At 38.7% G+C, this 15,152-nt stretch overlaps 1 protein-coding gene across 6 annotated transcripts in view; it reads left to right on the top strand.

Moving 5' to 3' along the window:
* MLLT3 (MLLT3 super elongation complex subunit) overlaps positions 1 to 15,152 on the top strand; it is a 140,112-nt gene that overhangs the window by 48,530 nt on the left and 76,430 nt on the right. For all 6 annotated transcript variants that reach the window (XM_080574499.1, XM_080574498.1, XM_080574497.1 and 3 more), the window contains exon 3: positions 14,457 to 14,539. In XM_080574499.1, coding sequence (XP_080430625.1) covers positions 14,457 to 14,539 — 83 coding nt within the window. The remainder of the gene's footprint in view (positions 1 to 14,456; positions 14,540 to 15,152) is intronic.

Below are 15,152 nucleotides of genomic sequence, written 5' to 3'. Positions count from 1 at the left end.
GGCTGAGCATCCCAGCTCCCTCAGCCTCTTTTCACAGGAGAGGTGCTCCAGCCCTCTGATCCTCATCACCCCTCCTGTGGACCCACTTGGACAGGTCCACATCCTTCTTGTGCTTGGGGTCCCAGAGCCTGATGCAGCCCTCCAGGCGCAACCTCTTGACAAGAGCAGAGCAGAGGGGGACAATCACCTCCCTCCACCTGCTGTCCACCGCTCAGCAGATGCAGCCCAGGACGCAGTTGGCCTGCTGGGCTGCAAGCACACACTGCTGGCTCATGTCGAGCCTTTCATCCACCAGAACCACCAAGTCCTTCTCCATAGGGCTGCTCCCAGTGATTTCTTCTCCCGGTCTGTACTCATGTCTGGGATTGCCCCTACCCAGGTGCAGCACCTTGCACTTGGCCTTGTTGAACCTCATCAGGTTTACATGGGCCCACTTCTCCAGCCTGTCCAGGTCCCTTTGGATGGCTTCCCTTCCTTCTGTTGTATCGACTGCACCACTCAGCTTGGTGTCATCTGCAAACTTGCTGGGGGTGCACTTGATCCCATTGTCTATGTCACTGATAAAGACATTAAACAGCACCAGTCCCAAGACAGACCCCTGAGGGACACCGCTCATCACTGGCCTCTACCTGGGCATAGAGCCATTGACCACCATTGTCTAGGTGTGACTTTCAAGCTAATTCCTTATCCGCCGATAGTCTATCCTTCAAATCCTTCTTTCCACTTCAGAGTTCAGGATGTCATGTGGGACCATGTCAAAGACTTTGCAGAAGTCCGAATAGATTGCATTGGTCAGTCTTCCCTTGTCAACTGATGCACTCACTGCATCATAGAAGGCCACCAGATAGGAGTATTAGCAAAGCTTGTACAACACGTTCCCAAAGATTGATGTTTTCAGTTACTACCTCCGCTTTAGGAGAGAACCAAAATCAAGTTTAGTCCATGAAGTTTAGCCCCTGAACTACCAGCCACAAGCTGATGGAACAAGAATGTGGAAAACAATGTATGTATAAAAATGATTATTTCAAGGATTTTGGGAACCCTGGAGGAGGAGGAGAGAGCGAGAGGGAGGGAAAAAAAAAGCAAAGATTAGCCTCAGATGGCCATCTTAATAAAGGTTTAAGTGTTCTTGATGAATTGAACAGATTGTTTTGGCATCCTGACATCACATTTTCTACACAACTGTGTATGTTTTCAACGCATAAAACAGATTGGTGGCTGTGAAGTGTTCAGTGTGGTAAGGTGAAGATTATCTGAATGCCTAGAAGGGTAGTAGCTGTGTTTCTTACGGTGTTCCTGTGGTAAATTATAGCTTGCAGGAGTAGAAGAATGAATTCTTGTGCAGCCTTCTGGGAGGGAAGTTGGAGAAGAGAGAGCAGAAAATGTTCGGTATGGGTTAATATACAAGTGTAAGGCTTTTTTTCTCTGTATCTTCATGGAAATGATCCATTTAATTACCTGTGGTGATACTGTAGCCCCAAAGTCTCTGCTTAGGCCACTTGCAGATAAAGATTGAAGGTTTGTTGGAAACCTCCTCTGTATACTGTAAAAGCAGTCGGTAAAGATAGAAAGGTGAAATTTGCATATTTCAGTAGTTATGATGTTTTCATTAGCATATCAAAGGAGATCTGTCACTTGAATTTAGCAAGCACATGTAATTTGTACAAATGAGGAATATAAGAGCTTTTATAAGCTGTGTTTTGTAGGTTTGCAGGGGAAGGAAAGTGAAGATGTTAAATACAGAAATATATTAAGCTTGGGGTGTTGTTCAACAGAAATATCAAGAGGTTTTGTTTGAATAGCATCTTATAGATAAAAGAAAACCTCACAAGTATTAGAGCAATTTCAGTTACCAGAATAATTATGTTACACTGTAGAAAAGCAGGTGTATAATTAACTGTAAGAGCCAGTCATCCAATTTACCGGATTCACATGGAGATTGCTTTGACTTTTCATGTTCATAAGTAGGTTATGGTACTAACTGATAGGTACTTAAAGTGGAATTACAGTTTCAAATTGTGCCCTTTTAGAATGTATGATATGCTTCTCTCTACACTGATTTTCATTTGTTATTACCGTGCTCAGTACAAGAAGTTGTGTGAAGTCACCTGGTTTTCTTCATAATGCTCAATTGGATCTTAACCTAATTTTCTTTTATCAAGATTTTTTTTCCAGTAGGCCACCTGCCTTACATCCATTAATAAATGTAGTGAATAGCACTTCTGTGTTGAAAGTAGCTCATTAAGAATCACAAAAGTCAATAAATCTGCCTTTGTAGTTAAAAGAAAAAAAAATCATTTTTGTCCAGTTTGAGTGTTCTGTATTTATCACCTCACAGAAGTTTTTTTCTGTAGTACATTATATCCATTCTTCTCCAGCTCCTCCTGATGTTTTTCTTGGTTCTGAAGCCTTCAGGTAGGAGTAGGTAGTGTCATCATGATACTGTGTTCAAGTTTTGGGCTCCTTTAACTGATTTTGCCACGTACATTCTGTGTTACTGGGCAGTACATTTTCTGTGTGCACTTTATTTCTCTGACTGTACAGTGGACATCTCTGCTGGCCTTTATTGTTTTATCTCTTATGTCTGAAATCTTTAAGCTTACTCTATCTGTGGGAAAGTTTAAGAGTGTGCGGTACTGAAAATCGTTCTTAAAAAAAAAATAAATAAATTGGATCAGATAGGGTCTATCTGTCTTTGTTCCTGGTCTTGAGTAAAGCAAATATTTCCTGCAAGGAAAAGATGCTATTAATTTCTACTTTCTCCAAAGTCTATCCTGGAGCAAAAGGAGGTTTCATCGTTTGTGCCATCCTAATAGGAATGTAAACAGCTGGGGGAGAATCAAGATGTTCATTTTCTACTCCTGTGTGGACCACAATGTATTTTACGACGATGCCATTTGCGTACACATGTAAATATTCTCCATAAGTAACTACAATACATTTTGGAGGGTAGTAGTGAGATCTAAAAATAGAATTTTGGGTATGTATTTTTTCAACAATGTCCTTTCACTGCCCTTCTTAGTCTTCTTTTTAATTACATTTAACTGGGTTTTGCTTGTAGAACCAATAGCAGAGATATGAGTGCATGTCTTATAACTTAAAATAGCAGAAAGACTATTTATTTGTTCCCACGGGTGAAAACCTTGTGACTGATCTAACTGATCTACTTCCTGTAGTCTTGGTGTGTCTAAATGGCACTGAATGTTGACATGCCCTGGTGAACAGCCAAGAAAGCATCTTTAGTTTCTGATGCACATGACTGAAGCTCTGCTATCAGCTGAAATCAGTTCCTGAAGACTGGGATGAAAATTTGGTGTTGGAACAATTCCTATTGCTCACTCACCCTTCTCCAGTTCATTGTTCTCCTCTGAACCTTACAGCCCTTTCACAGCTCTCTGTGGGGCTCATCATGGCACATGTTACTGGATTCACTTCTGTTTTTCCTACTCCTGTGTATTAAGAGTCTTCACGGCCACAATTTTATTATTGTTAGCATTTTCTTTGTAGTATATTTGGTTATGTATGTTCAGAGGTTTTCTTAATGTTTACTCAGCATGAGGCCTCAGACGGTCACATATCTGACACTGTGACCTTCTTACTGAAAAAAAAAAGGGGGTTTGTTGTTTTCCTTTCTTGTCTTTTTTAAAAAAAAGATGTTCTAGGAGACAGTTTGTCTGATGTGTTGTCTAGCATGTGAGTTCTAGCTTAGGTTGAAGAGTAATTTTAAAGAAAATGATGATGATGCAAAAAATCAGGCGAACTTGCTTCTGTTATTTGGCCCTATTTCATGCTTATCCATGTTAAATTAAATACGGACTACATCTTGAATTTAAAAAAACAAATATCACCTGTCTTTAACATAGAAAGCTACTTTTAAAACATCTGTTTGGTGGAAAGAACCGTTGTCCTTCCAGAAACGTACAGAGAAATGAGTGAGGAAGCTTGATTAGTTTTACTTTGATTTGGGTACATTTCTATAAGTGCTTCCGTCTCTTTTTATTTCTGAATCTATAGTGGAATGCATGTATACTGTACTTAGGGGTGGCCTTTTTTCCAACCTGGAGAGCTCAGGTTGGGAAGATAACCTAAGGTGCATCTATTCAGACAACTTCCTGGGGCAATCATTCAATTAGTAGGTTAAAAAAAAAAAAAGGGAAGCTAAGGAACCCCCAAAATTTTGAAAACCCTTCATGTACTGTTAGTTATCAATCAAATGTACTATGGGAAGTTATGTTTTGGATAACTGAAGTCTGAGGGAGTATGCTTTGATATAGAAAAGCTGTGAGCAGACGATGCAAGTGTCTGAAGGTGTCTGCAACACCAGTTGCCACTTGAGCGTTTTACTGTAGTCTAGTCAATGTGTACTCTAATGCCAGAAGGAATTATAAATGGGAGTTAGTTAAATGGGGGAAATTTTCTTAGACTGAAGCAAATTACTTCCAGGAGTACATAATTCTGCAGATTTGAATTGTTTGCATTGCTCCATTTTCACACAACGTAAAACATTACATTCTCTTCATCAAAACTGAAGAAAAGTGTAGTCTTCTGTTCCTCTGAAATACTGTTGAGTCATGGCCATAACTGAAACAATGGTGTGAGATTGTTTTCTGCATGTATGGATGGTCTCATCACTTGAATTTTTGTTCAAGGTGTTTATGCTGAATTACTTTTCTCTAAGCTGTTGTTTAGTCACACAAAATACACGGAGAAATAATGCTCTGAAGGAGTATCAAGAGAAAAAATATGTATTGCTATTAGCAAAGGGAAAGAATTGGAGCTGAAGCAGTAAAGGTCAGATTCAGAAGGTTAAGGGATGAATAGTAAGAGGGGTTACTAAGTCTTTTTCCTAAGCTGTTATCTGTATTCACATTTTCATTTGTTCAGGCTTTGTTTGGTAGGTGTATAGCTCAGCTGGTTTGACAGGAGAGAAAAAACAGTTCAGTACAAACCATTCAGTATCATTAATTATTTTCCTATGTTAAATTTGGTTTAAGTCTGGAACAGAATAACCTGTGTTGAAATTGTGAATACTTTTTATGTTTTTGTCAGTGCTGGATTATTTAAACTTTAGAATCATAGCTTAACTCATTTAGTGAAACCGTATAAAGCAATGCCTGGCTTGTTCTGAGGGATGAAAATTTTACTTTATTTTTTAGTGTGAAATGTCTGAGCAACCGCATCTCATTTGGCCATTTTTCTATTTCAAACTGTACCATGTAGTGTAGTCTGTTAGAACTGTTTGGCTTCAAGGTTAAAATGAAATAGGGGCTTCTTATTTTTCGTCTTTCAGGCAGCCTGTTTGAATCTCCAGGTGCTGTTGTACTTTCAGATCCTCCCTCTCTTATGCCATTGGAGCCTGTTTCCCACTTATGTGCAAGTCTACAACAAGAAATTATTGTCGTTGAACTGGAAAAATATTTTTAATCTATACTACATAAGCAAGTAAAGCATTACTGATGTTTCAGTCAATAGTCTTACAGGTATTTTTGTGTGTGTATTCTTTTAAAGAAAACGACCTATGCAGTTTTGTCTATTTTTTTCCCTGACATTTTTAAAACACAGTTGAAAGAGTACAGAACAAATGGCTTTCATGCTTAAGAAAGCTGTTTGCTTTCTTAGAGAAATCCCTAGACAAAATCTATCAAATGTATATTTGGACAGCATTGTCACTTTATTTTTGTTACTGTTTTACAGATTACCAGCATATTAGTAGTACAAATACAGTTTTAGGAATGTAGCATTTTGTAAGGTGATGATTTTCTAAATCTATTTGTTCTCTTCATGCTAGAATTGGAGTAAAACTGAATCAATTACTCAGGATTGGACTGTGTACCACTTTAAAGATTTTCTGCTTTTAAGGTCCGATCTACACTTCTTCCTCTTCCCTTTTCTATTATATGTATGCAGGAAAGTTTGTTAGCTACGTGGTGTGTAGGGCTGCAGTATTTCAGAAGCAATATAGCTGTGTCTGGTTTTCAGGCATTAAAATCTTGTATTTATTGTAGGCAGAAAAATAAAGGGGCGTGTGTGCTATAGTAGTCAGAAATGGTGTTAATTTAATTTTTTTCGAAGAAAATCTTTTCTATGATTATTCTTTACAATGCTCTCATCATTAGTCTCAGGTGGCAATCTGTTCTCTTGTTCTCTTCGCTCAAAATGTCAAATAACCAAATAGTATAATTGTTGGGATCATTACTCGTGTGCCAACATACACAACATAGGCTTTACTTGCATTCAAACACAGCTCTTAAGCTGTGTTTATGCCCTGGAGTGTACATTTGCATCATAGTCATCATAGAATGGGTTTTCACACAGACTTGAAATCTGTGTACTTAGGGGTTATTTTTAGTTGTACAGCTTTGTGTTGGTCTCTTACAGAAGTAATGATCAGTGAAAGCCAGAACAATTGGGCACATTCATTTAAACACAGCGTAAATAGTTGTTCCAGCCTTAGCTGTACCCTTCTATAATTTTAAGATCGTATCATGTTAATGTATCAGTGCTTTGTTTAAATTGGGGTAGCGTGCTTTATCATATTTATCTTATTTTCCCATCTGCTCGTGAATGCTCTTAACAAAACATGCCCGAAACACTATTTTTCTTTCTCTTCTTAGTCCCACTGTGCAATTGCTAAAATAGCTGTAAAATGTGGACTAGCATTCATGATCTCATATGCAGCTGCTCTGAACAGCATCAGGAAGGCTATCAAGGAAGTGGCAGAAGCAACATTGATAATGTAGTCTAGTGTGTTTCAATTATTTTAATATGAATAAAGAATTATTGTAATTAATACTGAAATACTTTAGTAATAAGTGGTTTCCTGCTGACCTAAGTTAAAATACATTGCTGTGTCTTCAGGCTTCAAAGGACAATAAAGGGGTATAATGTATATTGTTCCTGTAATTGTAGAATGCTATTGCAACAGATAATCAGGATGTGCTAACTTCATTGAATGACTGTCTTTCTTAGATTCTAGTTAATATTATTTCAAACACTTCCTTTGTTTCTCGGGAACAGTAACTGAATTGTGCTGTTGTATCCAAATCTCCACTGTTTCTTAGTTTTAAATACCTTATTTCATCTTCTTTGAATAGAAATTCTCCCCTGCTTAGCTTTTGCTGGAGACTGCTGATTTAGCTTGGGAGACTTTATAGCCATTCAGAAATCAGCTTGCTTTTGTTACTGGAACTACTTACATTACTTTCTTTTTAATTGTCATGTAAAGTGTCACCTAGATTTATGGTGATTTAAGGATTGTTGCTTGCATGTGCATTGCAGAATCTAGCCAGATAAGTCTGTGTACTTTGAGTCAAGAGGTGGAGCTTCTGCACCATTTGGAAAAATTAGAAAGCTTGCAGGTGCCGAAATATCTTTTGATGTCTCTGGATGCTGGGATGGTCGAGAGAAGTGCTCCTCCTGGTGGAAGTCCTGGAAGGGGTGGTACATGACAGTAAAATGTGGCATTTCACAAGGTCCTGTCGGTGATTTAACTGCCAGACAGTGTCAGTCCAGAATCTGATACGTGAGGTGGAGCATTTTAGTCCTTCCCCACTTGTCTCCCATTTCAGCAAAACTGGGAAATAAGGTTATACTGTTGAAATAAACATGAAAGGAGACTTCCAAGGTAAGGCAGCCCTTGCTTGTCATCTGGCAGTACAGATTCCATTCTCCTTTACGGTTTGTGGCAGAAGTTGTGTTCTTTCCCACGTGCAGCGTCTGTGCATTGAATGGGCTTGCACAGCATTTTGAAACAGTGAAGACACTTGAGGTGTCCTGGCTCGTCTCATTTTGTCAAAAGTGATTGTATTTTCAAAGAGCACAGAGTATGTGCTGCAGAAAAAAGTCAAGTTAGGACTTCCTATTAGGACTTCTTAGATCTGTTGAGTTTACTGTTCTTATTTCTTTTCCTTGGACATGCAGATAGTATATATGTGGTGAGAATTATTAAATTACATAAAAATCTGTAAAGTCTTCTGAATTTCAGTTTTGCATTTACAATGCTGCCAGTAAGTTGCTCTGCCTGAGCTGGGGGATGTAGGGAGCTCTCTGCTGTGTTTCAGAAATTGGCAGCTGAGTGTTCAAGGTTTATTGCTGCCTTCATGTGCGAAGGGGCAGAATTAAGGGGGCAAATGCAGAGTTCTAACTGGGCATTAAATTAACTTTTCTATTTAACTGTGTTTAGTAACTTACCTTTTTTAGTCTGTTTTTGAAAGGATTCAGAAACCCTCTCTGCAGGTCTCTTAGCAGTGTTTAAAGGCCAGTGCTGAGTTAAGAAGTCCAGTTAGACTTGGACTTGGAAAACCTTTGGGCATGACAGAGGTTTTTCTGCTTCCCTTCCTCCTGTTTTCTGTATGTTTGATTTCAGTTGATGAGGGTATCCAATGGTCAGTATGTAGGTATTATATACAGAAAATGTCACTCCATGTCTTCGTTAGGGTTCGCTTTATTTATCATGCTATCTGATCCAACTGGTAGAAGCGGTGGGAATGTAGGCAGTCGGTATGTGGGGTAGGGAAGTTAATGAGACTGTAAACACAATGCTGACAGCTTAGTCTTAATTTTTTCTTGGATCCCCCTGTACTTTCATTTCAGTGTTGTGTATGTCTCATGAAAGGCTTGTCAGCGTAAGATATTAAGCAAATGGGAACACTTTATTCCTAGTGTGAGATACTGTTTAGCCCGCTTTCAACTCAGTAATTTTTGCTAGCTGCTGTTTGAACCTGCCTGGCAATTTGTTGGTATTAATGACTGACGTGTGCCTGAAGTAAGGCTACTCTCCCTTGCCTCATTTTGTATGGAGTCAAAGCACTGGAGCCCACCAGCTGGGAAGATGTGGCAGTAGATACCAAGGTCAAAAAGCTTCTGTAGAAATCACAGCTGAATATTTAAAACCAACTTCTTAGGTCAGGAGAGATTCGGTCCTGCAGTCTGCCTTCATCTGAAAGTAAATACCATTCCTTTAAATACCATTCCTTTATAGTAAGATGTCCCTTAACAAAGATGATAATTAGCAGGAAAGTTGGTTGAAGGGTGAGTGATGTGAGCAAATTGTAGGCAAGAATCTGTAAATTACCAGTGCAAAAAACTTACATTAAAGCCGGTTCTCTGTCAGAAGTCTTCAATTCCTACAGGGACCCACATCATCTATTCTGCCGTGTGCACAAAGTATCTGTGAGTTTTAACGGTCAGTTCTGCATGTCCCTGATGTTGTTCTGCCAGCATCCGCCTGAAAGGAACTTCTGCCCTTCTTTACTCATTCTGTCTGTATTTTTCATCAAGGAATAAACACAAAGTGTTTGGTGCTGGAGTACCAAACAAATCTCTTGTTAAAGCTTTTAAAACTTATGGCTATTACCACAATTTTCATTTCCACAGGCCTCAGTGTGGTTACTACTAATAAAAAATGAATCCTTGTTAACGTCTGATGCAACACGTGGAATGTGTACATGGAAAACATAGTGCTTCACTTGTGGAATAAAGAAGCAGAACATCTGAGAGAAATGAATTAATCCATTTATGTGAGCTGTGGAGAAGGCATATTGCCCTGACAAGTAGGGGACATAGATAATCTAGAACTACAAATCCTGTCCTGGCATGTTCTAATCTTGGGTGATTCATTATGTTGACATTACCAGAATTTAGTTGCAGAGTGCATTGAATGAGAACTATGCACTTGCATCTGTTTGTGCAGAGTGAGCATAACAGACAATATTACCAAAACAGGTCCTGAGATCTTGTAGAGGATGAATCCTTGCTAACAAAATCATGTGTAAGTGATGGTTGTGTCATTGCAATTTTAATTTAAAGATGCACTTTGATATTTTGTAGTTGGTAATGCATGTTCTGTTAGAGGAGCATTTCAAGTGTTTTTGTCAACTGCAAATTACTGCAATGGTGTGTGTGTGGAAAAGCTGGTCAGAATGAACATAGCACTATAGCCAACATGTTTCTGCCTGTTCCTATTATTTTAGAAGTGTTTTTTAATATAGCTAGGACTGTAGCTGAGTGTCTAAATAGTCCTGTATCAAGGGAAATTAAGTGACAGTGCACTGTAGGTGAGCACCCGAGGGTTGTATGTAACTGTAAGGTAGTATCTGTGCAGTGGCACTCAAACATACGTACATGTGTGTGCTTCCCTAGCATTGTGGAAAAATAGCATTTCACCTATTTGAGAACTAATTCTTGTCCTAGGACAAGTTTAACAGTTTGTGTATTCTCTTAGTTTCGGATAGTCTGGAGCTCCCATGCATTATTTTGCTATAATAATTTGGTATAGTTCTTGCTTTTTCTATAGTTAGAGCCCTGTTTAAGTTCCCCTTTAACCTGAAACATACTAACGTTGCTGTTTGTTGTACTAACCTTTGTCCAGAAATAAAATGAACCTATGATCAGATGGGATGGACTTAGGAATCTATGCAACACCATTATATAACTTTTATTTCAAAATTGCACCTAAAATTGCCTTGGGGGGCTGGAGTTCTATGTTTAGCAAATGCATAGCAAATGCATTTTCCAATACCTAAGATTAAAGCGTTCCTTTATGGAGGATCCTGAATTCTGACCAAGGTACAACAACAGCAAGGTGTTACAAACTGTCTTGCCTTACACAGGAAACAAAATGTGCTTTTCCTGAGAGCACTGGGCCTTAATAAATCTAAATATTCTTGCTTTTTCTTTACTTTGCCTGACCCTTATAGTTCTCATGAGAAGAGACACTGTTATAAGTGAACTATAGTTACTCCTATTGCTGCTGGCTGCTTCTTGCTGCATCACAGCAATGATATTCTCTGGAACTGTTTTCTTAGTGCAGGAACTAATTTTTTTACTGGATCTGTAGGAATCTATAGGGCCTTAAGTAAGTAACATAGAGACTATCTTGAAGTTGGAACACCTATCCAAAGTATATAGGAGAGGGGAAGGAAATGCCTTTTCACTGTATAAACTCTTTTCACTGGGTAAGGAGGGGTGGAGAGTGGTGGTGTATGTGTAGCAGAAACTGACCAAAATTATTAACTCTTAGTGACAGCATTATGCACGAGGCTTTCTTTCTTTGGTACTTAAATACATTTGTAGGTGCCACTTCAGAGGAGTGGAGCAATCACTGGAGAAATGCCTCCCTCCTTCTGGCTGAGGCGGAGGTTGTCTCTAGCATGGCACTGTTTTCTGCTTATCTAGTTGGTCCAGAGTGGCTGCTTTTCTAACAAGCTTTGAGAAGCCTGTTAGAGTTTCTGGGTTCTTCTATCTTCAGAATCACTTCATCCTAATTTCTGTTGCTGATTGTACTCTGTTGGTCTGAACATGACAAAATTGCTCTTGTTTTTTCTTTTCTTTAGTGTTCTTTTTTTCTCTTGTTGTTTTCTCTTCTGTGGGTTACCTGACTCCTGCCACCTATGTTTTTCTCACTCACCAAACTTTGTTAGGATGGTTGCCTGTTGGTTAACCTGCACATGCTGATACAGGAACCCTGGTTGCTAGCTGTGACAGTTGAACAAAACAAAAAAGAGCTTACACCAGTGGGTCTTTGTGCAGACTGCACCAAGGTGCTGCATCTGCCAGTATGTGTAGTAGCAGCATCCACAAGAAAACTAAGAAAATTGTCATGGCCTTCACTGTAGTTGCAGTCTATGCTCATGGAGCTTTGCTCAGTTATTTAACTTTTTCCAGGAAGCTTTCAACCACAGGACTGTAGAATTCCATCTTTTCAAAAGCCCACCTTTTGGTTTGGGAAGGCACGCAGAGTAGTTTCCTTGTGCTAGAGGTTTTGTAGACCATTGCCCAAGTTTCAACCAAGTCTGCAAGTATAACAGACTTTATTTTCAGAACTGTAATGTGAAACTCTGACAGGGTACTATTCAGTATTGCTTACAGCTGTGTAAATCTGAAAGAAGAGAGATTTGAGAGAGAAAAAAGAAAAATATTTATGCTGACAGTGTTTTCTGCACCAATTAAGTGCTCAGGAAGAAGTTGATGTGACTTTAAAAAAAAAAAAATATATGATTTGTGGCATACTATGTAATGGAACCTGAAATATGTGTAGCAGCTAATGTATTACAGTTTTTAAAGTTTTTATTTTTCCATCTGGATAAATACCTCATGTTTAATATCTTCTTGTTTTAAACGGCTTTCAGTCTTGTCTTTACATCTGTATGGGCATTCAAATAATACCAGGAAGGCTTTCCCCGCAGGGTATCTTCTGAGTGTGAAGGAGGAGCAGGAGGGCTACTCTATCTTTGAAAAGCTGTCAGTATATGTTACTATAAACTCTAACTATGTTTAACTAAGACTATTAAATTGATGTTTTCAGTTGCTACAAAGCCCTCATAAGGGAAGACATGTCAGCTTAAGGTGATATACTATTACTTTGAGGTTCTAAGTTAAAATGTTTAGTTTCTAGTTTAAAAGCTTTGTCAATCTGAAGCTACCTCTCAGTTTTGACGTATCATCTTAGTATTTTTTTACAAGATATTTTCAAATTCCACTTTATTAACTACAGGTCCTCTTGTTTCCTGCCAAGAGAACCAAAATAAGTTCTGTTGCTGGAAGTGTATGGTGCTGAAGAATAACTGTGTAAAAGAGATTATTTTTCCTCCATTTTTATCGTCCTTTTCCCTTTCCTTTGACTGCATAAGATAAGTAGGGTAGTGATAGACAACTGCAGCAGATGAGCAGGGACTTGGAGTCCTCCTTATTCTTGAAGTCACTGCGTGGGATTAGTGCTAGCAAAGCAGGAGGAGAATGGTGAGGTAGTAGGAAAAACTTGTGTTCGTTTGCTTGGAGATTAACCAAGCTTGCATGTCCCCGGAAAGCTGATGCGCTGATTGTGCTGCGGAGAACATGGTAGCAGTTATTTTTCTGGATGTTTCAGAAAGGCCTGGTCATCTTTCTGGGATGATAGAAGGTATTAAGTGCTTACCTATGGCACTTTGCTAAAGAAGAGTAATTTTGGTGTTTCAGTCTTGTGCAGTTAATTGCAAGACACACTTCAAATGATGTATATGAATAGTTTAATTCACACCTGATACAGTGCAGTGAGCAGCTAAAAGGCACTTCTGAAAAGAGCACACGTACTAGCAAACGATCTGTGTGGCAGTGTGAAGTTTCTTTCAGGGTTAAGACTGAAAGAGCTAGAGCAACTTTCTGAAGAAGTCAATCCTTGTGTATGAATTACATCCTTCTATGAGTCTTCAGCAGAGAAGCTGTCAGTGTCGTGTGATGTTGCTGAGATGATGTGGCACTTTAGTTGTTGTGCACATCAATGCAGTGTTAGAAGTGTATGAGTTTGTGCTGCAGGAGTTGGATGGTTTCTCAAGGTCACCCTATCTTTGTATTTGTTACCTGAACATCAATTCTCTATAAAAATTGTCACGCAGCTGAAGAGGAAGAGAAAGCTTCTGTTTCAAGCTCTCTAAAGACATGCTTTTTGTCACCAGGTTGGCTTGACAGGCTACTGCCATTTATCAGAGAGCTCAAGCTAAGTACAATGGGGATTTCATGGAACTAAAAGCCTTTGCATTTAACTGAAACTTGAAGGTAAATGTTGTCTATTGGATCTGGTAAAACCTTCTGCTATGTAAGATTTATGAATCCTATGGGGTAAACCAGGATACTGTTTTAACGTAATGAAACAGTTAACCATCCTCAGGGTTCTCATTACGTACTGTAAAGTCATCGTGTCGTATTGCATGCTTTCCCACTGCCTACCCTGACAATACAGATTTTTATTTTATTACCATTACTTCTAATTTAAGTATTTATTTAAATTACATTTATTGGAATTAGGATTTTATTAGTATTAGGTTATGAATGCATGAAGGGCAATCCTTCTGCCCTCTACATATGTAAATTTCTCAGGGTGGAATCCTCCAAATTTTCCATTCTCACAGCAATGGCTTAACAGCTCAATGTCCAGGTAGAGACCAATAATGAGTCATATCCCTCAGGGGTCGGTATTGGGATCTTTGTCGGTGATGTGGACGGTGGTATTGAGTGCATCCTCAGCAAGTTTGCCCATGACACCAAGTTGTGTGTTATGCTCAACATGCGGAGGGAAGGGATGCCATCCAAATGGAGCTGGATGGGCTTGAGAGAGGTTGGCATGTGTGAACCTCATGAAGTTTCCAGGACAAGTGCAAGGTGCTGTGGCTGGGTCAGGACAATCCCAAACATGAATACAGGCTGGGTGGAGAATGGATTGAGAGCACCCCTTATGAGAAGGACTCGGGCATGTTGGTGGATGAAAAACTAAGCATGAGCTGGCAGTGCGGGCTTACAGCCCAGAAGGCCAACCATTTTCTGGGCTGCATTACAGGAAGCGTGACCAGTAGGATATGTGCAAAAGTGTCCTACTATGTGTGCAGCTTTCTAATAGTGTTTTCAAGGAAGTGTTGTTGCAGATTATTTACTCATGTTTTGTTTTTCAAACCTTTCTGTTAAATAGATGTTTTTCTCTTTTTCAGTGTGTAAGGATCCTCCCTACAAAGTTGAAGAATCTGGGTATGCTGGTTTCATTTTGCCAATTGAGGTTTACTTCAAAAATAAGGTAAGGAATCACTTTTCATTTAAAACAGGAAAAAAAAGCAACAAAAATAAAAACTAAAACAAACTATATAGAAGTCTTTTAAGATGTGTATTTTAATTCATAAACACAGTTATAATTAAGGTATAAGGATGCATTTGTAACTGCTTTTAATTCAAAGTCACTAACATTTAGAAATACCTAACTATATTTAGTAGATAATTCTCTGAAGTTAGGATTACCTAGTAAATTAAAGAAGATGAATTATTCAGTAGATACTTAGAAGAACACATTACTCAAAAGTAGTCAGGCTTTAAATAATGCTTCAGGAAGCTCAAAAGCCACTTTAAAAATTTGAAGGAAGCTGATCTTGATCATGTTGATTTCATAATGAACCCATTGTTCTGTTGTGAGTATTGCTGATCTTTATAATTTGTTCACTTTTTTGGTCTTTGATAGAGAGTCTTTTTTAATCCTGTGTCCTAAGTCTGCAAAAACATTCTTTTAGCTTATACATGAACATTGATTCTACTCAACATTACCAGGGGGCATAGTTTAAAAGGAAAATTAGTGTCATTCTACAATGCTTGCATTATTGTGATATCTCAAATTTAAAGTCTAAGTAAATACTGCACAG

This window comes from Anser brachyrhynchus, assembly GCF_964034855.1.
Source record: "Anser brachyrhynchus genome assembly, chromosome: Z".
Taxonomy (NCBI): domain Eukaryota; kingdom Metazoa; phylum Chordata; class Aves; order Anseriformes; family Anatidae; genus Anser; species Anser brachyrhynchus.
The sequence above is the reverse complement of the archived record's forward strand: the minus strand, read 5'-3'. Positions and strand labels throughout refer to the sequence as shown.